Source organism: Pipistrellus hanaki (assembly GCF_964339955.1).
Source record: "Pipistrellus hanaki genome assembly, chromosome: 4".
In the NCBI taxonomy this organism is placed as follows: Eukaryota; Metazoa; Chordata; class Mammalia; order Chiroptera; family Vespertilionidae; genus Pipistrellus; species Pipistrellus hanaki.
Window position 1 is genome coordinate 78,038,619 of NC_140506.1, and position 22,500 is coordinate 78,061,118.

The 22,500-nt window shown below is 44.2% G+C and overlaps 1 protein-coding gene, 1 long non-coding RNA gene and 1 pseudogene across 6 annotated transcripts in view; 1 reads left to right on the plus strand and 2 right to left on the minus strand.

Annotated features, from left to right (window-relative positions):
* VKORC1L1 (vitamin K epoxide reductase complex subunit 1 like 1) overlaps nt 1-19,254 on the minus strand; it is a 56,907-nt gene extending 37,653 nt beyond the window's left edge. For 2 of the 4 annotated variants that reach the window (XR_014794771.1, XM_084880746.1), the window contains exon 1: nt 18,813-19,254. Coding sequence is in view for 2 of the 4 variants with exons in the window: in XM_084880746.1 (XP_084736872.1) it covers nt 18,813-19,177 (365 nt within the window). In the remaining 2 variants the exon portion in view is untranslated. The remainder of the gene's footprint in view (nt 1-18,812) is intronic. The other 2 variants (XR_014794772.1, XM_084880745.1) reach the window with 1 other exon arrangement.
* On the plus strand, nt 4,426-4,982 carry LOC311621794 (immediate early response 3-interacting protein 1-like; annotated as a pseudogene). Its single transcript has one exon. The product of its transcript is annotated as an immediate early response 3-interacting protein 1-like (transcript).
* Nucleotides 19,255-20,053: 799 nt separating the features above from the next.
* LOC311620977 overlaps nt 20,054-22,500 on the minus strand; it is a 62,237-nt gene continuing 59,790 nt past the window's right edge. Inside the window, exon 4 of the long non-coding RNA XR_014794774.1 lies at nt 20,054-20,105. This is a non-coding gene — a long non-coding RNA (uncharacterized lncRNA). The remainder of the gene's footprint in view (nt 20,106-22,500) is intronic.

Genomic DNA, 22,500 nt, shown 5'->3' on the forward strand with positions numbered 1-22,500 from the left:
AATTAGAGCAGGTATTATTCACATCACAAGGAAAGATCTAGCTGTTTGAGAATTGGGGAGGAGTAGAGGTTCCATCTCATAGCCTGTTACAGTTTGAAACAAATTAAGCTTCACTACATTTTAAAAAGAGCATCTCCACATAAGCCTTCGTCTTAAAAGAGTTTGGTACCCAAGACCTAATTAAGAATAAAATGCAGCCAAAGCCAGTTTGGCTCAGCGGTAGAGTGTCGGTCTGCGGACTGAAGGGTCCCAGGTTCGATTCCGGTCAAGGGCATGTACATTGGTTGCGGGCACATCCCCGGTAGGGGGTGAACAGGAGGCAGCTGGTCGATGTTTCTCTCTCATCGACGTTTCTAGCTCTCTATCTCTCTCCCTTCCTCTCTGTAAAAAAATCAATATATATATTTTTTTTTAATTAAAAAAAAAAAAAGAATAAAATGCAAAGTATTGGGGTTTTTCATTTGTCAGTATAATACTAAATACAAATCTCTCGGGGACTCTAAAGAATTGAAAATATGTGGCTGTTGACTGAAGAGAATTCTAATAGTCCTCGGATCCCCAACTGAAATACTATCATAAAATTTCTCAACTTCTAGCACTTCATAAATCACAAACAAAATAAAACCACAATGGGCATAAAGATTAAAATCACATCAGATTAGCAAATCCTGCCGGGACCGGTTTGGCTCAATGGATAGAGCGTCGGCTTGGGGACTGAAGGGTCCCGGGTTCGATTCCGGTCAAGGGCATGTACCTTGGTTGCGGGCATATCCCCAGTGGGGGGTGTGCAGGAGGCAGCTGATTGATGACTCTCTCTCATCGATGTTTCTAACTCTCTATCTCTCTCCCTTCCTCTCTGTACAAAATCAATAAAATATATATTTTTAAAAAATAATAAAAAAATAAAATAAAGTCACATCAGATTAGCAAATCCAAAATAGAAATATACAATATTTTTGTTCCTTAATGGGAAGATTTAAGTGAAGAATAACTCCTTCAAAATTCATTTATAAGTTCAGTACAATTCTAATGAAAATCTCATGGGTTTTTTTTCAGAACTCATTAAAATAAATTTTAAAATTCTCCTGAGACAATAAATACATGAAAATAGCCAGAAAGTTTTTGAAAATTAGAATATTTGCACTATCAGGTATCAAACTTACTATATAAAGCCACAGTGGAGAAGGGGTCAGTGGTCATGGAATTGTATGGAAACAAAAACAATTATCAGTGGAACAGAACTGAGAATCCAGCAAGAGGCCCTAAGTATATAAGGAAATGCTTAACAAATAAAAATGAGCAAAAACCTATCAATTTAGAGAAAAGGAAAAAGAAAAAAAAAAGATTCCTACCTCACAATAGATACAAAAGTAAATTCCACACAAATTAAGAGAGATATGAAAACAAATTTCAATATCTTTAAAACAATATTTGGAATGGTAGATTTTGCACAAGATTAAAAACAACACCACCCAAATAAATCAAAGATAGAACCACGTAATGTTTAAACTATATGGGGTCAAAATGGTGGTGTAGATAAGTATTGTACTTGAGTCTTCTCACAACCACATCAAAATTATACCTTCAGAACCACCTGAAATCTACCTGAATGGAAATCCTACAACTAGGGATTTAAAGAAGCCACATCAAGACTGGTAGAGACTGAGATAGAAACCAGCTGGTTCCACACCCACGTGTGGCAGTTTAAAATTGGGAGAGATATCTCGGCTGTGGAGGTCCCCCTGAGAAGCAAGAGTTCCCAGCTCCATACCAGGCCTCCCAGCCCAGAGTTCTAGAACCAGTAAGAGAAGTCCTCATAACTTCTGACTATAAAAAGCAGCAGAAATTCTGGCTGAGACTGAGGGTTCCTGGAGTCCCAGTTAGTTCCTCTTAAAGAGCCCATGCGCGTACTTAACTTAAGACTCTTTCCCTTGGAGCTCCAGCGCTGAGCTTGAAAGGTACCAGAAACATATGGAGAGAAACTGAATTTTCTGGCATCAGAGAGCTGGGGGCACAGCTTTAAGCCACACAAAAGTGCTGGCAGAGGCCATTATTCCTTTCCTGAGACTCCATCTCCCCTGGCAGACAGGCTCCATATCTACCTCTCCAACAACCTGGCCCACACTGTTCCCACCACCCTGGTGATTCCCTGAGACTGCCCCACCCAACTTGAGGCCCACCCTAGCTGTTTCCAGTGGCTTTTCCATACAAATGACCTTTCTTGCCTCATGCCTTGAACTTTCCTAAAATCTCTGTTTATACCCTACACCTCTTGCTAAATGGCTCCAGGCCTGACACTAGCAGAAGCCAGACTTGGTTCATAGCATGGCCTTTCCTGGGCACCTCCAAACCCAGCACAAGGAGTAGCCATCTGCAGATACCTCTGTAGCTCATGCCCAGTAGCCCCAGGCGAGACACAGGTTGTGGCTGACCTTGCAACTCCCAAGAGATCCCAGAGCCAGCACAGCTTCAGACCACGTTTGATTACAACCCTAGTACCTACTACAAGAGCAATACACTCAAGGGGTGGGCTTGATGAGCACCAAAGCCCCACAAAAGCAAGTCCTACTCTGAAGGGTCAGTACCTGTACAGCAACTCCTTTGCTGTAGTCGAAGCAGGTTATTGCAACCAATTGGCCTTGGGGACAATCTCTCACAGTATCACCAACAGCAAAAAATGCTTAACTACAACAGGACAGGGCACACAGCCCACACATGAGTACACCAGGAGTGCCCAGCTTAGGTGTCTGGGGAGACTGTACTCTGGGCCATACAAGAGACCTACTACACAAGGCCACTCTACCTAGTCTGGGAAACATAGCAGCAATACCTAATATATAGAAGCACAGAAAATGTGGAGACAAAGAAACAAGTCTCAAAGGAAAGAACAGGAGAAATTTCCAGGAAAAGAACTAAATGAAATGGAAGCATGCAAACTACCAGATACAGAATTCAAAACAATCGCTATAAGGATGCTCAAGGAATTTAGTGAGAACTTCAACAGCAAAAAAAAAAATCAGTCAGTATGAAGGTTACACTAATTGAAATTAAGAATAATTTGCAAGGAATCAACAGTAGAGTAGATGAAGCTAAGAATTGAATTGGCGATTTGGAATATAAGGAAGCAAAAAAATTACCCAATCAGAACTGCAAAAAGAAAAAAGTATCCAAAATATGAAGACAGTGTAAGGAGCCTCTGGGACAACTTCAAGCATACAACGTTCACATCATGTGGGTACAAGAAGGAGGAGAGCCGAAACCGGTTTGGCTCAGCGGCAGAGCGTCGGTCTGCGGACTGAAAGGTCCCAGGTTCGATTCCGGTCAAGGGCATGTACATTGGTTGCGGGCATATCCCCGGGGGTGAGCAGGAGGCAGCTGGTCGATGTTTCTCTCTCATCGACGTTTCTAGCTCTCTATCTCTCTCCCTTCCTCTCTGTAAAAATATCAATAAAATATATATATATATATATATATATATATATATATATATATATATATATATATATATATTTTTTTTTTTTTAAAAAGGAGAAAGATAAACTAAAAATCTATTTGAAGAAATAATGACAGAAAACTTCCCTAACCTGGCGAAAAAAATAGACATAGAAGCCCAGAAAGTACAGAGAGTCCCAAACAAGAGAAACACAAAGAGGTCCATCATAATTAAAATGCAAAAGGTTAACGACAAAGAGAGACGCTTATAAGGAGCAAGAAAAAAAAAAAGTTACCTACAAGGAAACTCCCATAAGACTGTCAGCTGATTTCTCAACAGAAACTTTGCAGGCCAGAAGGGTGTGGCAAGAAATATTCAAAGTGATTAACACGATCAGAATGGCTCAGTGATTGAGCATCAACCTATGAACCAGGTTTCAGTTCCCGGTCAGGGCACACACCCGGGTTTCAGGCTCAATCCCCATTGGGGGAAGTGCTGAAGGGAGCCAATCAGTGATTCTCTCTCATCACTGGTATTTCTCTCGCTCCCTTCCTCTCTGAAATCAATAAAAATGTATTAAAAAAAAAAACTATTCAAAGTGATGAAAAGCAAGGACCTACAACTATATTACTCTACTGTAGTGGTCGACAAACCGTGGCTCAAGAGCCACATGAGGCTCTTTGGCCCCTTGAGTGTTCTAACACCACTTCTTCAAAATAGACTCACCCAGGCCAAAAACTGACTTCTGTGCATGGGCCACAAAGTTTCAATCGCACTGGACGTGTGCACCTGCACATGGTATTTTGTGGAAGAGCCACACTCAACAGGCCAAAGAGCCGCATGTGGCTCTAGAGCCGCAGTGTGACCACTGTCCTACCCAGCACAGCTACCATTTAGAATCGAATAACATAAAAAAGCTTTCCACATGTTGCCATGATTCCTGAGGTGGCTGCGGAGGAATCTGTTAAGCCTTGGGGTGGCTCCTGGTGACCATGGCCTTCACCCTGTACTCACTGCTGCAGGTGGCCTGCTCTGCCTCAACACCATTGCCATGCTGCATGAGGAGCGCTTCCTCAAGAACATTGGCAGGGGAACAGACCAGGGAGTTAGTGGATTTTGAGAGGAGCCAAGAATTAAATCTCAGCTAATGAACCTTATTCAATCTGTAAGAACTGTAATCAGAGTGCTATTGATAATAGTAAACTCAGTTACAATTGTATTGCTTTCACTGTTTGGGTGAAGATCAATGGAGGAAATGGAGACTCTTCTTCTGCTGGCAGTTATTACTTTAGTCTTTATTCGAATATACTTATCTTAATTGGCTGTCCCTACACTTGACAAAATGTAAATATGATAATAAAACCAGAGACCCTATTTATCTGATTTTAAAGATATTGCACTTATAGTTTCATTAGAGGCTCGATGCATGAAATTTGTGCACAGAGGGGGGTGTCCCTCAGCCCAGCCTGCACCCTCTCCAATTTGGGACCCTTCAAGGGATGTCCGAGTGCCTATTTAGACCTGATCCCAGTGGACATCCCTCTCACAATCCAGGACTGCTGGCTCCCAACTGCTCACCTGCCTGCCATCCTGATTGACCCTGTTTATGCCTGCCAGCCTGATCATCTCCTAACCACTCCCATGCCAGCCTGATTGATGTCTAACTGCTCCCCTGCCAGCCTGTTTGCCCCCAACTTCCCTCCTCTGCCAGCCTGGTCACCCCTAACCGCCCTCCCCTGCAGGGTTGATCACCTTCAACTGCCCTCCCCTGCAGGCCATCTTGTGTCCACATGGGGGCAGAATTTTTGACTACACAGGTGCAGCCATATTGTGTGCTGGATGGTCAATCTGCATATTACTCTTTCATTAGATAGGATAGAGGCCTGGTGCATGGGTGGGGCCAGCTGGTTTGCCCTGAAGAGTGTCCCGGATCAGAGTGGGGTTCCCTTGGGGCGTGGGATGGCCTGAGAGGCCTGTGGTGGTTTGCAGGCTGACCACGCCCCCAGAGACCCAAGTGGAGCCCCTAGTATCTGGGATATATTTTCTTTCTACAATTGAAACTTTGTACCCTGAAGTGGAGCCAAGCCTCCTGCTCACTCCATGGCGGCAGCCGTTTCTGTTTGGATTTGTTTACCTTCTATAATTGAAACTTTGTAGCCTGGAGTGGAGGCTTAGGCCTGCTAGGGCAGGCGGAAAGCTTGGCTTCTTCCATTGCCTGAGAAACCGAAGCCTCTGTGGCCACAGCCATCTTGGTTGGGGTTAATTTGCATAAATGCTCCGATTGGCTGGTGGAGCAGAGTGGTGGTGAATTTGCATATAAATCTTTTATTAGGTAGGATTATTACAATTGTTCCTCTTTTTTCCCCCTATAGCTCCCTACTGTCCTCATCCATAAGTATATGATTTTTTTATCCCACACCCCCACACCTCTTTCCCTCTGAGAATTGTCAGTCCACTCCTTTTCTATGCCCCTGAGGCTATAACATTTACCAGTTTATTCTGTTCATCAGATTTTTTTATTCACTTGATTTTTAGATTCACTTGTTGATATGTATTTGTTGCTTGACCATTCTGTATTTTACTCATCCCATAATACAGTTTTATGCAGAAAGATTAAAATTATGTGTTTTTGTCTGGAAATTATGGATTATAATATTTAAAAGGGGTAGGATTGCATCTTTGTTTATAGCACACGTTTGTAAATAAAGTAAAATTTCCAAGTTAAAAAAAAAAAAAAAAAAAAAAAAAAGAGCTTCCCACACTAGAAAAAGCTAAAGGAGTTCATCACCACCAAACCAGTATTACATGAAATGTTAAAGGGCCTTCTTTAAAAAGAAAACAAAAAAACTATGAAAAATATGAAATGGCAATAAATGCATATCTATAATGCATACTATAGATTCCACTCCCTTTCCAACCCAGAAGGGTTCAAATATGACCTCCTGATATTCCCCCAAATGGCCACTGTTTTCTGCTTATCCTCATGCTGTTCCCTAGAGTTCTTCTGAATGATCAAGAAAATGAATCCCTCTTAAATTCCTAGTTCTGAATAATGTGTACCCAGCACCACACCCTAGGCCTAATTCTCCTATATCAGTGCAGTAGATCCACATGACTCAACACCTCTCTCAGAAAGGGCTACCCCACACTACTACAAATTCATACTAACTCATTTTTCCCTCCCCCTCTACTCCATATGCCCACATCCACTTTATTTTTCTTCCCTTGGCTTTTCTGTTAAGTCTTCCTGATAACTCACCCCACTACATATCTGTTCTCTAACTAGGTGTCACAAATGCCGTACCTCCCAAAGTTAACGCTTAAAAGGTAAACACTTCAGTAACTTACTTCCTGAACACCATGCCTTCACAATAATGTCCTTGCTTTAAAATCACTCTAAAGCCCAACTAGGGTGGCTCGGTGCTTGAGCATCGACCTATGAACCAGAAGGTCACAGTTTGAATTCTGGACAGGGCACATGCCCAGGTTGCAGGCTCGATCCTCAGGGTGGGGCATGGAGGAGGCAGATGATCAGTGATTCTCTTTCATTATTGACTAGAGCCCAAGTGCACGAAATTCACGCATGAGGCAGGGGTTGTCCCTCAGCCCAGCCTGCATCCTCTCACAATCTAATACTGCTGGCTCCCACCTACTCACCTGCCTGCCTGTCTGATTTCCCCTAACCGCTTCTGCCTGCCAGTCTGATCACTCCCAAACAACTCCCCTACCAGCCTGATCAACGCCTAATGGCTCCCCTGCCAACCCAATTGCCCCTAACTGTCCTTCCTTGCAGGCATGGTCACCTCCAACAGCCCTCCCCTGCTGGCCAAGTCACCCCTAACTTCCCTCCCTTGCCAGCCTGTCCTCCCCTGCCAGCTGTCCTCCCCTCCCAGCCCTATTGACCCTTTCCTCCCTTGCCAGTTTGGTCACCCCTCCCCTGCAGGCCTGGTAGCCCACAACTGCCCTCCTCTGCAGACCTGGGTCCCCCGCAACTGCCCTCCCTTGCAGGCCTGGATCCCGCCAACTGCCCTTCCCTGTAGACCTGGTATCCCTCCCAACTTCCCTCCCCTGCTGGCCTGATCTCCCTCAACTGCCCTGTTCTATAGGCCTTGCCCCTCCCAACTGCCCTCCCTTGCAGGCCTGGTCACCCCCAACAGGCCCCCCGCTCCGAAGGCCTGGTCTTTCCCAACAGCCTTCCCTTGCTGGCCATCTTGTGTCCACATGGGGCATCCATCTTTGACCACATAGCGGTGACCATCTTGTGTGTTGCAGTGATGGTCAATTTGCATATTACCTATTTATTATATAGGATGTTTCTCTTTCTCTCCTCTTCCTGAAATCAATAAAAATATATTTTTAAAAATATAAATTAAATAAAATTGCTCTAAACACATAAAAACTATAATACAAACTAGGTATTTTGGCAATCAGAGATCAAAAATAATAAATGGCACCAATGTTTGCATTTTTTATTTCATTTTTTTAAAATATATTTTTTTGATTTTTTTACAGAGAGGAAGAGAGAGGGATAGAGAGTTAGAAACATCTATGGGAGAGAATCATCTATCAGCTGCCTCTTGCACACCCCCTACTGGGGATGTGCCTGCAACCAAGGTACATGCCCTTGACCGGAATTGAACCTGGGACCTTTCAGTCCACAGGCCAACGCTCTATCCATTAAGCCAAACCGGTTTCAGCTTTTATTTCATTTTTTGTTAATCCTCACCAGGGTATATTTTTTCCATTGAATTTTAGAAAGTGGAAAGGAGGAAGGGAGCAGCATTGATATGAGACACATTGGTTGGTTGCCTTCCGCAGACTCCCAGACCAGGGTCAGGGATCGAACCTACAACCCAGGAATGTGCCTTAGGAAATCAAACCCACAACCCTTCCGTGAGAAAGCCTATGCTCTAACCCCGTGGTCAGCAAACTGCGGCTCTCGAGCCACATGTGGCTTTTTGGCCCCTTGAGTGTGGCTCTTCCACAAAATACCATGGCCTGGGCGAGTCTATTTTGAAGAATTGGTGTTAGAAGAAGTTTAAGTTTAAAAAATTTGGCTCTCACCAAAACTGGTTTGGCTCAGTGGGTAGAGCATTGGCCTGCGGACTGAAAGGTCCCAGGTTCGATTCCGGCCAAGGGCATGTACCTTGGTTGCGGGCACATCCCCAGTAGAGGGTGTGCAAGAGGCGGCTAATCGATGTTTCTTTCTCATTGATGTTTCTAACTCTCTATCCCTCTCTGTAAAAAATCAATAAAATATATATATTTTTTTAATTGTTATGGTGGGGGGGGGGCAATGGTAAAATATGTACACAGATAATAATTTAATAAAAAAAAATTAAAAAAAAAAAATTGGCTCTCGCCCTAACTGGCTTGGCTCAGTGAATAGAGCGTCAGCCTGCGGACTCAAGGGTCCCATGCTCTATTCCAGTCAAGGGCATGTACCTTGGTTGCAGACACATCCCAATAGGAGGTGTGCAGGAGGCAGCTGATTGATGTTTCATCTCTCATTGATGTTTCTAACTCTCTTTCCCTCTCCCTTCCTCTCTGTAAAAAAATCAATAAAATATATATTAAAAAAAGAAAGAAAAAAAAATTTGGCTCTCAAAAGAAATTTCAATCATTGTACTGTTGATATTTGGCTCTGTTGACTAATGAGTTTGCCGACCACTGAATTTGTCTAACCACTTAGCAACAAAGCCAGGGCAGTGTTTGCATATTTTTAAAAATTTATGTATCACTGTATCAATATTTGTCCTAAATAGAATTTATAGAGCTTACCAGGGGTCTTCAAACTACGGCCCGCGGGCCACATGCGGCCTGCAGAGGAGTCTGATCCGGCCCGCCAGGTTTTTTGGGCAGTGAGCGCAGCCGAGGTGTTACAGTAGGGATTAGTAGTTCATATAGTCCGGCCCTCCAGCTCTCTGAGGGACCGTGATCTGGCCCCCACTTTAAAAAGTTTGAAGACCCCTGGCTTAGACCCTTAAGCCAGATTACCAATACATATTATCTAATGTATATTTCACTTACATTCTGTGTTACTCAGTTTTGTCATCTGTAAAATGGTTATAAAAAGAACCATTGAGGGGAAATTAATATATATAAAGAATTTAGAACACAGTAAGCATTATTTAAAAATTAAGTTATCTTTAATAAAGGACAACCTAGATTCACCTCTTTGTGATGTCTCTTCCTCCTGAACTATTTGAGTTCATTCTGCTTCTGAAATTTCCATACCAAGAAATAATCTACACTTAATAAGAAAAATATGCAAATTTACCATACCTCCAGAACACCCACCAGCCAATCAGGCTGGGTATGCAAATTAACCCAACAAAGAGACATGTTAATTTGCATAAGCAGGCACAAAACGACGAAGACTGAAGATGACTGAAGAGGCTTGACTTCTCCACTGCGGCCGGAGAGAAGGTCTGGTCCCAGGTGCTGGAGGAAAACTGGTGCCAGCAGCCAGGGGAAGGAAGGCCTATTGCACAAATCTTTGTGCAATGGGTCTCTAGTGATAACATAAGAATCCATACTTTATTTACTCAGTTCATCTTAGTCATAACTAACTACCAGAACTGTCTGACATCATCCTCAGTAATATTTCTGTGAATGTTTCCTCAGGCATGGGAAACAAAAAAAAATATAAACAAATGGGACTGTATCTAACTAATAGGTTTATGCACAGTGAAGGAAACCATCAACAAAATGAAGACATTTACTGCCCTTGCTGGTTTGGTTCAGTGGATAGTGTCGGCCTATAGACTGCAGGGTCCCAAGTTCAATTCCAGTTAAGGGTACAATACCTTGGTTGCAGGCTTGATCCCCCACCCTGGTTGAGACTCATGTGGGAGGCAACCAATTTATGTTTCTCTCTCTGTCTCTCCCCGTCCCTTCCACTCTCTCTAGAAATCAGTGGGAAAATATCGAGTAAGGATTAACACCACCAACAAAAAAGACAACCTACTGAATGGAAGAAGACATTTGCCAATGATATATCTGATAATGGGGCTAATATTCCAAACATACAGGCAACTCATACTATTTTTTTTAATTGCTTTTTGTTAATTTTAGAGAGAGAGGACGGAAGAGTGGAGGGAGGAGAGAGAAACATCAATCTGAGAGAAAAACATTGACTGGTTGCCTCCTGTACACACCCCAACTGACCAGGACCAAACCCACAACCCGAACATATGCTCTGACTAGGAATTGAACCTAAAATTTTTTGGTGTTTGGGATGATGCCCAACTAACTGAGCCACAACAGCCAGAGCCAACTCATACAACATAACACCAAAATAAATAAATAAATAATCCAATTTAAAAATGGGCAGAAGAGGAGAAACCAAGATGGCAGCATAGGTAACCGTCTAACTGCAGCCTCACACAACAATTTCAAAAAATACAACTAAAATATAAAGTGGACATTATCCAGAACTATAGGAAAGTTGACTGACTGGAAATTCTACAACTAGAAGGAAAGAGAAAACCAGAGAGAAAAATCAGAGGAGCTGTAAAAGCCTAAGGTACGGAGACAGACACGGTGCATGCGTGGAGAGGACGCCGCCGGAGAGGAGGGGCAGCTGAGGGCCTGGCTGGCGTTCCCTAACGGGAAGGAGATAAAAGCTCCGGACTGTGCGGAACCCCAGTTCCGACAGCACTGAACCCCAGTTCTGAGCGAGACCCTGGGGACCCAGACACATACAGAGGGAATCTGGGCTGTAAGGCGGAAGCTCAGGGGAGCTTCGAAAGGCAGAACCCCTGAGACGTGCACATCTCGCGCAGAGGACTGATGGTTTACTGAGCTGCTAGATTGCCCTGGCGGGAAGGAGACAAAAGCTCCGGACTGTGCTGAGCCCCAGTTCCGATTGCACTGAACCCCAGTTCTGGGCGAGACCCTCAGGCCCCAGGCTCATACAGAGGGATTCTGGGCTGTAAGGCGGAAGCTCAGGGGAGCTTCGAAAGGCAGAGCCCCCAAGACGCGCACATTTCACGCAGAGGACAGACTGTTGAGCCGCTGGATGCCCTAGCGTAGGGGTGTCGAACTCAATCAGAGAAGGGGCCAAAATCTAAAATCCAGCCTAAATCGCAGGCCGAATGGTTTACTGAACAGTCATAAACTGACAATGTCATAAACTGACAGCGGAGTGCAGTGATGACAGCGCGGTGCGGGCCACATTGCAAGGCCTGGCGGGCTGGATTTGGCCCGCGGGCCTTGTGTTTGACATATGTGCCCTAGCGGGAAGGAGACATAAGCTCCAGACTGTTCTTAACCCCACTTCCAACTGTACTGAATCCCAGTTCCGGGCTCATTGAGGGAGAGACTAGACTGTCTGGTAGCGGGCGAAACTCTAGGGCACCTTTCTCTCAGAGGTGCTTGCAGCGAGTACCAAAGGACACTGAGGAACACTGAGACTCAGGAACCTCATAGGGCGGGGCCAACCGGAAGCCAAGGCTGTAGGCTCCACCCTGAAACTCCGACCCATCAAAGCTGAGCACAGAGGCTCTTGCAGTTTTCCGAGTCTAGTCGAATAAGGCTGTCTCCTGGCATAGATACAACTGATCCTCCCACCCTACCAACTCAGGGAAGCAGCAAAAATGCCAAGACAAGGAAACAGATCACAAACGAAAGAAATGGAGGACAAAAAGCGACTGGATATCAAGTTCAAAACCACGCTTATAAGGTTTTTTAAGAATCTCTTAGAGCCGGGACAGGTTTGGCTCAGTGGATAGAGCGTCCGCCTGCAGACTGAAAGGTCCCGGGTTCGATTCTGGGCAAGGTCATGTACCTTGGTTGCGGGCACATCCCCGGTAGGGGGTGTGCAAGAGGCAGCTGATCAATGATTCTCTCTCATCCATGTTTCTAACTCTCTATCTCTGTCTTCCTCTCTGTGAAAAATCAATAAAATATATTTAAAAAAAAAAAAAAAAAAAAAGAATCTCCTACAAAAGGCCGATAAAATAAGACCTATGGCCAAGACTGGTTTGGCTCAGTGAATAGAGCGTCGGCCTGCAGACTGAAAGGTCCCGGGTTCGATTCCGGTCAAGGGCATGTACATTGGTTGCGGGCACATCCCCGGTGGGGGATGTGCAGGAGGCAGCTGGTCGATGATTCTCCCTCATCGATGTTTCTAGCTCTCTATCCCTCTCCCTTCCTCTCTGTAAAAAATCAATAAAAATATAAAAAAATAAAATAAGACCTATGAAGATATGAAAAAGGATCAACTAGAAATAATAAAGGATCAACTAGAAATAAAGAATACATTCTCTGAAATAAAAAATATTATGCAGAGTCCTAAAAGCAGAATGGAAGATTGCAAGAATCAAGTCAAAGATTTGGAACACAAAGAGCCAGAGAGCACTCCTCCGCAGAAGCAAGAAGACAAGAGAATCCAAAAAGTTGAAGACAGTGTAAGAAACCTCTGGGACAACTTCAAGCAAACCAACATCAGAATTATGGGGGTCCCAGAAGAAAAGAGAGAGCAAGATACCAAAAACATACTGAAAGAAATAGTGACAGAAAACTTCCCCCACCTGGTGAAAGAATTAGACTTACAAGTCTAGGAAGTGCACAGAACCCCAAATAAAAGGAATCCAAAGAGGACCACACCAAGACACATCAAAATTAAAATTCCCAGAGCAAAAGACAAAGAGAGAATATTAAAAGCAGCAAGAGAAAAGCAGCTAGTTACCTATAAAGGAGCACCCATACGATTGTCAGCTGATTTCTCAACAGAAACCATGCAGGCCAGACGGGAATGGCAAGAAATATTCAAGGTGATGAATAGCAAGAACCTACAGCCAAAAATAAAAATACTCTACCCAGCAAAGCTATCACTCAGAATCGAAGGCCTGATAAAGAGCTTCACAAATAAATAAAAAAAAGCTAAAGGAGTTCATCATCACCAAACCAGAATTATATGAATTGCTGAAGGGGAAGAGGAAGAAAATAAAGATAAAAATTATGAACAACAAATATGTAACTACCAACAAGTGAATCTAAAAACCAAGGGAATTAAAAAACCTGATGAACATTATTAACTGTTGAATATAATAGAATCAGAGGTATGGAAGGGGAGTGGACTGACAATTCTTGGGGAAAAGAGGAGTGGGGGATGTGGGAAGAGACTGAACATAAACTGTGCACCTATGGATGAGGACAGTGGGGGGTGGGAAAAGGGCAGCGGGAGGGGTGGGAACCTGGTGGAGGGGGGGAAAATGAGGAACTTTTGTAATAATATGAACAATAAAGATTTATTTTTACAAAAAATGGTTAGAAGACCTAAATAGACATTTCTCCCAAGAGGACATACAGATAGCCAGTAGACATGTGAAAAGATGATCAAAATGCAGATTAAAACCTCACACTTGCCAAAACCAGTTTGGCTCAGTGGATAGAGCGTCAGCCTGCGGAATGAAAGGTCCCAGGTTTGATTCCAGTCAAGGGCATGTATCTTGGTTGTTGACACATTCCCAGTGGGGGGGGTGCAGGAGGCAGGTGATGGATGTTTCTAACTCTCTATCCTTCTCCCTTCCTCTCTGTAAAATATCAATAAAATATACTAAAAAATAATAAATAAAATAAATAAAATAAAACCTCACACTTGTCAGAATGGCTATCATCTATAATAATAAAAGCGTAATATGCTAATTAGATCGGTCGCCCTTCCAGATGAAACCAGGGCTGCAAGGGAAGCCTGGGTCCCAGGTGCCAGAGGGAAACCGGTACTGGCAGTCAGGGGAAGAAAAGTCAACGGGTTGAATTTCATGCATCGAGCCTTAGTCAATAAATATAAAAAGTGCTGGCAAGGATGTGGAGAAAAGGAAACCCTTGTGCACTGTTAGTAGGATTGTAAACTGGTGTGACCCCCATGGAAAGCAGTAGGAAAGTTCCCCAAAATATTAGAAACAGTCCTAGAGCACCAGCCTGCAGACTGAAGGGACCTGGTCAAGGGCACATGCGGGGGGGGGGGGGGGGGGGTTTGCAGGCTCCATCCCCAGTGTAGGATGTGCAGGAGGCAGCCAATCAATAATTTTCTCATCACTGATGTTTCTCTCTCTCTCTCCCTCTCCCTTCCTTTCTGAAATCAATAATATAGTAAAAAATAATATGGCAGTGATGGAAATGCTAATAAAGTTCAGGTCAGAATATATTCAATATAATTTCATGTTTATAAAATAGGGAGAATATGACCATATTTATACTTGTATGGGCATAAAACTGGAGTTTCATGGCTGCTTATGAAGAGGGAGAACTATATTTTGGGGAAAATGGGTATGAAGGAGTCTGTTCCCTATATAGTTTAGTATATATTTTAATTGGAAGCAATGAAAGAATTTAACTGAAAAAATGCAGGCAGGGGGAGACCCTAAACAAGACTCTGGAAGACTTCTAGACCCCACCTGGTATTAACTATGTTACCTTGGGCAACTGGACAAATTGTAAAAATGTATGCTCTCAATGGGAAGGGGATATAGTAAATATATGGCACTAAATTTTTTTAAAGATAGGTGAGAGGCACTAGTCCAACATTTTGCAAAATAAGGCAGCTTTGTGAGGACTTGATGGCTTTCAAATACTATTATTACCATTTAAATGTTGGGAGAGTGAGTGTGTGTGTGTGTGTGTGTGTGTGTGTGTGTGTTTAACCCTCACCCAAGGATATTTATCCCATTGACTTCTATAGCAAGTAGAAAGGAAGATGGAGGGAGGAGAGAGAAAAAAAAACCCCACAGCAATGTGAGACACTTGTTGCCTTCCACACAAGGGGCAGGGATCAATGGAACCTGCAACCAAGGTGCCCTTGACCAGAAATAAAACCCTCGACCCTTCAGGTCACAGGACAACGCTCTAGCCACTGAATCAAACCAGGAAGGACAAATATTATTATTATCACTTACAAACTGTAGTATGGCCTGGCAAGTGTGGCTCAGTGGTTGAACAACGACCTTTAAACCAGGAGGTCATGGTTCAAATTCTCAGGACACATGCCCGGTTGATGGCTCACCTGCCAGTGGAGGGGGTGCAGGAGGCAGCCAATCAATGATTCTCTCTCATTACTGACGTTTCTATCTCTCCCAGTCCCTTCCTCTCTGAAATCAACAAATATATATATATATATATATATATATATATATATATATATATATATATATATATATATATAATTTTAAAACTGTAGAACCCTCACCGGTTTGACTCAGTGGATAGAGCGTCATCAGCCTGCGGACTGAGAGGTCCTGGGTTCAATCCTGGTCAGGGACATTTGCCTTGGTTGTGGGCACATCCCCAGTGGAAGGTGTACAGGAGGCAGCTGATGGATGTTTCTTTCTCATTGATGTTTCTAACTCTCTGTCCCTCTCCCTTCCTCTCTGTAAAAAGTCAATAAAATATATATTTTTTAAAAACTGTAGAATGGCCAAAACCGGTTTGGCTCAGTGGTAGAGCGTCGGTCTGCGGACTGAAAGGTCCCAGGTTCGATTCCGGTCAGGGGCATGTACGTTGGTTGCGGGCACATCCCCGGTAGGGGGTGTGCAAGAGGCAGCTTGTCGGTGTTTCTCTCTCATCGACGTTTCTAGCTCTCTATCTCTCTCCCTTCCTCTTTGTAAAAAATTAATAAAAATATATTTTAAAAAAAACCTGTAGAATGGTCAAGTCTATTAATCTTTTGAGGTTATTTGTACTATTTTTACATAGAAACCTTTCTTAGAAGGAATCTAATGTAATTTAAAGGAAATACTTAAAAGGAATAGTCTACACATTACTTTGTTTCCATTGCCACACTTTTAAAACAGTTTTAAATAGATTTTAAGTCTTTATAGTCTGCCATGGAGTGAGCAATAAACACTAAAACAATTGACATTTAAAATACATAAATAACTAATCCTTAAACAAGAACTTACACTACTTAAAGGTGTTTATTACCAGACACTAAAAAAAAACACCTCCAATCTAGTTAGCAACTATAACTAACAGAGTACACACTTTATTCCAGTTTCTGATATCATGTATCATCTTTAATCCTACCATTCATCTGGTAAAGCAAATTTTAATACTCCCATTTAACACATGAAACAAGGAGGCTATAGAAAGATAAGTGACTAGCTTGAGACCGCATCAGGAGTTACTTAATTTCAGCTGGCAGGCTGGTGCAGGTTTGCCACAGTTTTTACTAATTTATATTAAAATGAGGATAAATAAAAGTAAACTTTGTAATAAAGTTAAATGATTCTATTTAAAGGGCTTTTATTCTGAGATACTGTTCTTTCAAGTTGAGTTAAAATATCCTTTATTTTTATTTTTTAAAAATATATATATTGTTTTATTTCAGAGAGGAAAGGAGAGGGAGAGAGATAGAAACATCAACGATGATTGATTGCTGCCTCCAGTATGCCCCACACTAGGGAAGGAGCCCACACCCTAGGCATGTGCCCTGACTGGATTTCATGACCTAAGTCGACCTGTCACGCTGTCTAGGCAAAATATCCTTTTCTTTTTTTAAATGAAATTATGGTGGCAGTAAATATGGTGTGAATTATTATTGCTGTTTTTATCGGCTATACCTGGCAGGACAAAAAACTGTCAACTCTATTACAATGTCCCAATTTTGGGGGGAAATATTTATTTTAAAATCCAAAAAGTCTGGGAACTATTCTTTTAGTGTTGCTTCCCAAAATACTACAGGACTTAACACACATATACTCTCAAACACAAACAGTCATGATTCTCATCAATTTCTACTTCATTCTATTTACATTAGGACACTTAAGAATTGAGAAATGAGAATAAGGTGAGTTTCAACAAGTCACATGAATTAACGCTGAATTCCTTTCATCAGTTAATTTTTCTCATTCTTTATCTTCAATTCTACTCAAACCTCAGCTCAAACTTACTTTTCCTAAAATAGTCATGTTTTTAACTACTTCTGCTTAATGGCAATCAATACTTAAGTAGAATTTTAAAAACTACTTGCAGTCTCCAATAGCCTGCTTTTACTTAAAGCCTTTTTTACTTTAGCAAAATAAAAACTTTTAATGATGTTTATTCTATGTGATTCCAAAAGGAAATTGGCCTATAAATCACTCGTCACTTTAATTTACAAACTTCTGTATCTCCATTAAATAGATAAAGTTTGTAAATAGTGACCAGACAAGCTGCAATGCTAGCTTGTTCCTGTAATCACTAATACGTATGTCAAAATAAAGCAGGTAAGCTTATACAATTGCCTACCTAGCAATTTACAGAAGGGGAAGAAAGTGTTCAAAGGTGACTATAGTTAACAAATTCAAAATATTAGGCATAGTATGTCTCTATTAAAATTGTAACCTATCAACTTTGAAATCATTACTCTCACTTTTGCTACTTTTTAAAAACGAATCTTCCAAAATTAAAAAAAAAAAAGCAACCAACCACTTTTAAGATATAAATTCCTCTTTTATTAAGTGATCTGCGTAGGTCAATGTGAATCAACAGCATCATTTTTAAAAAAACAAACCAATAAACTGACCAATACCTCCAGTTTAGCAATGCATGTTCTTTTCATCTTCTGTGGTGATCCATTACACTAATCAACAAGGTTTAAAAAGTCACCTCAATGCCCAAAACATCACTACACATGACACTCAGATTTCACTCAAATGAAGCTTAAGCTAGACCCAAACTCGGACCATTTCCCCATCTCTGGAACACTGAACTTACACAAGAGGAAATCCAAAAAATCAGATAAGTTAAGTGCTGGTATCTCTTCCAGAGTGGGGTCAAATTCGTGTTTGCCCGCAAATGTCACCGGCTCAGTAAGTGCAAATTCTCATTAGCGCTACAGAGTACAAAGAGGCCTGGCCGCGGAAACACCTGTCCCAGCGCCGGGAAGACGGTGGGAAGGGCGAGCCCTGAGCCCGTGCCTGCCGCACCGCCCGGGACCGCAGCGATCCCGGACCCCCGGCGGACTCTGACCGCACGGCTCCCCGGGGAGGGTCCCACACCCCGACCCGCCTCCCGGCGACCGCGAGCACATCTGTCAAGCCGGCCGGACCAGCTCTGCGCGATCCGCTCTCCCCCTTCCCGGCGGCCCCAGCCGGCCCCGCTGCTCCCGTCCGCGCCGGCCTCCCGGCTGCACTCTGCCACCTCATCCCTCCTCGCCGGGCTCGCGGCCCCGCCACCTCCGCCCCGGCGGCCTGCTCGGGGGCCGCCCCAGGACCGGAGCCCCGGACCGGAGCCCCAGGCCGCCGCCCCCCACCCACACCGGCCCGCCGTGGGCTCCTCCGCGGCCCAGCCCCTCCGGCCCCCAGGCCCGAGCGCCCGCCACGCGCTCCCCACCCCCCGCCCCCGCCCTCGCCCCACTCGGCCGTCCCCGGCGCGCTCCCCTCAGCCGGGCTACCTGGAGGCAAGGGCGGCGGAGCACTTCACCCAGGGCCCGAGGTCGCAGAGGGCCCGGTGCTCGGGGTCCCGCTCCTTCTCCCGCTTCACGTGGTAGGAGTAGATGGAGAGCAGGATCCCGGCGGCGCACACTGCATACCGGGCCGCCCGCTCCCACCGCGGCACAGACACTCTCAGCAGGACGGGCGCCGCCATCTTCCCCCCTCCGCCGCCGCCGCCGCCTCCTTCGCCTTCGCCGCCGCCGCCGCCGCCTCCCTCCGCCTCCACCTCAGCAGCCGCCGCCCGTCGGGGCCCGACCCAGCCACCGCCACTACCGCCACCGCCTCCGTGGCCGCCGCCACCGCCGCCACCGCCGCCGCGCCCCATTGGCTCGGCCGCCTCCCCCAGGCCCCGCCCCCACGGGCGCGCGGCCCAACTGCCTCGAGAGGAGGGAGCAGGCGAGGCGGGAGGCGCGCGCGGGCGGAGGGAGGAGCGGAGCGCGCAACCGTCCGGGGGCCTGGCCACCAGGCGGAGGTATTATAGAAGGCGCGCGCAGCGAGGGGGCCGAGGGCGGAGGAGTGGCCAGAGGGAGGGAGGGGCGGGGTCCGGGAGGGGAAGGGGGGCGGGGTGTCGTAGGAGGGCCTTGGGGACCAGGGGCAATGAATACATTTCAAAGATATTTCCCTGTGTGACTTGGTAAACCCTTGGCCCCGCCTCCTGGGAGTGGTGATCAATTGCCATCTTTTTTTTTTTTCATAATCACTTGTTATTTTCTGACCCAATCCAAATTAACCCTGCCCATTGCCTGCATTACCTGATCTTCCCCACCACTGCCTCCAGACACCTCCTGTTCAACAGGTGTGAACTTAACTATTTTTTAAAAAGTATTCTGAATGCCTTGCATCTCGGTAAACTGAATTTGGGATGGCTTCACATCTATACTAATAAAAAAGTACGCAAATTGACTGTACCTCTGCGATGACAACCAGCCAATCAGGAGTGAGTATGCAAATTAACCCAACAAAAATGGCAGGTTAATGTGCATATGCAGGCACCGAGCACACTCCTGATTGGCTGGTGAGCATTGTGGAGGTATGGTCAATTTGCATATTTCTCTTTTATTAGTATAGATATAAAAATGAACTAAAAAAAAATCAGGATTAAAAATAATAATAAAACAAATCAGGATGAAGAACCAAGCAATTCAGAATAAAAGAAAAGACCAGGAGTAAGAACACACATAAATAGGCCATAGGGTCTTACCTGATTATTACAACAGCCATATATTTGTCTCTGAGCATCCTCGTGGCCAAAACTAGAAAGAAAACATATGTATGTTATTCTCACTGTCTCTAAGAAGAAATAAACCATTCTTGGAGATGGTTAGCTTTTTCCTGGTTACAGCTCTCAGAGATATTTCAGAAGCTTTATATAGTGATTTTGGATAATCACGGTCCTTTGATTATCTATTGTTAGGTAACAAATTACTTCATATTAGCAGCTTAACAAAAAAAACAAAACCCCTTATTTTCTCGCAGTCCCTGTGGGTCAGAAATTTGAATGCCCTGTAGCTCTGGCTCAGGATCTCTCTCAAGAATACAGTCAAAGTGTTGGCAAGCCTAAAGGCATTTCAAGATTGGAGAATCCTTTCTAAGCTCACTCACATAACCTTTCTTCCAGCCGCGCTCAACTACTATGTGTTTAAGCTTTTTTCCTTAGAATATTTTACCTGGTATTTCTATATTTGTATTTTCTGTGTTGGCTCAATTCACCATGCCAGAAACATACACAAAAGATTTCTATGAGCTCATTCATTACCCTAGAATTGCTTTTCTGGGTTAGAATGCTGTACTCTACATTTTTCTGCCAAAGTTTTAGAAAAGGTCACAGCAAGATACAGCAGTATCCTTGAGGTATGGCAGTAGCTGGCCAGAAATTTTTCTATAGCAGAATCTGTGAAAGCCCAGGCCTCCCGAGGTCCTTCAGAAAAATACCACTCAAAGTGAATGTCTTATCAAGAGGGGATGGATGTCTCATTTCTCACTCAATGGATAATGGATTCTGATATTATTTCATTATTGAGAGTACAGAGGAAATGCTCATTTTTAAACACTGCATGAGGAGTGGACCAGTAGACATGCTATGTACAGAGATGAGCTGCTGACTTACCCAGTACAAAGGTGTTTCAATGAGCATCTATGTACATACTAGACATTGTCAGCCTCTTGATAAAAATTTTATAAGATCTGTACAAGATAGGTATCATTACCCCCAGTTTTCATGAGAAAAAAAGTAAGTCTCAGAGGATTAAGTAACTTGCCCAATTACCATAAGAGGGAGAGCTTCATTTACTATCCAGGCCTGTGCTATTCAAGTGTGATACCTATTTACCCCAGCCTATGTAGCTTCTCTCTGAGAAACCACCCCTCAATTTGACATGGATGTTCTATTTGTCCCCAGAATGTAATGAATGAATATTCCACCAACCTAAGCTTGGTCCCAAAGCTCTAGTAGGAACCCTGAAGCCCATGACTTCCCTCACCAGGCCTCAAGTCCTAGCTTCTTTACCTGTTTTAATTCATTTTATCCTGAAAACTTTTGCTGTAGGAGCCATTATTTTCTATATTTTACAGATGAGGAAACTGTGGTTCAGAGAGGCTAAGTAGCCTGCCAAAAATCACATCCTATATAATAAAAGGCTAATATGCAAATCAACCAAATAGCAGAACAATCGGTTGCTATGATGCACACTGACCACCAGGGGGAAGATGCTCAATACAAGAGCTGCCCCTTGGTGGTCAGTGTGCTGGCACAGGGGGAACAACAATCAGCCAAAAGCGGGGCTCACAGCTGGCGAGAGCAGTGGCAGTGGCAGGAGCCTCTCCTGCCTCTGCAGCAGTGCTAAGAATGTCTGGACTGATGGCATAGGACTACTCCCTGAGGGCTCCTGGACGGTGAAAGGGCACAGGCTGGGCTGAGGGAGCACCCCCCAAGTGCATAAACTTCATGCACGGGGCCTCTAGTAACTAAGTTGCAGAACTAGGATCCAAGCTCCAGCAGTCTGGTTCCCAGATCCATGCTCTTAACTCTTGTGATATGAGCTAAAATGCACACGGAATTAGAATAATAGTCAAGATGACAGAATAAGTAAATTCAGTGCCGGTATCCTCCCACAACCACATTAAAGTTACAGCCAACTACAGAACAACCATCATTGAACCTGAAATCTGGCTGAGCAGAAGTCCTATAACTATGGATACACAGAAGCCACTTTGAGACTGGTAAGAGTAACAGAACAGGCTGGTCTCACACCCACATCAGGTGGTTAAAAATTGGGAGGGTAATCTTCCCTGCAGAGGTACCCACTGAGGAGCAAAGAGTCCCAGCCACACACAAGCCACACACATACACACACCCTGTCAACCCAGGGTTCCAGTGCCAAGAAGAGAAGTCACCATAACTACTAGCTGTGAAAACCAGCAGGGATTGTGGCTGAGTGAGATGAAGGGCTGCTGGAGTCCTGGGTGTTCTCTTAAAGGGCCCAAGCACAGACTTAATCACTGATGGACTGACTCACTGTGAGCTCCAGTGATGGGGCACCAGCTCAAATGGCACCATGGACATATGGAGAAGAACCAAATTGCCTGGCTTTGAGGTGAGAACTGAAGGGGCAGCTTTCTCCCAGACAGCTGTGCTGGCAGAAGCCATTG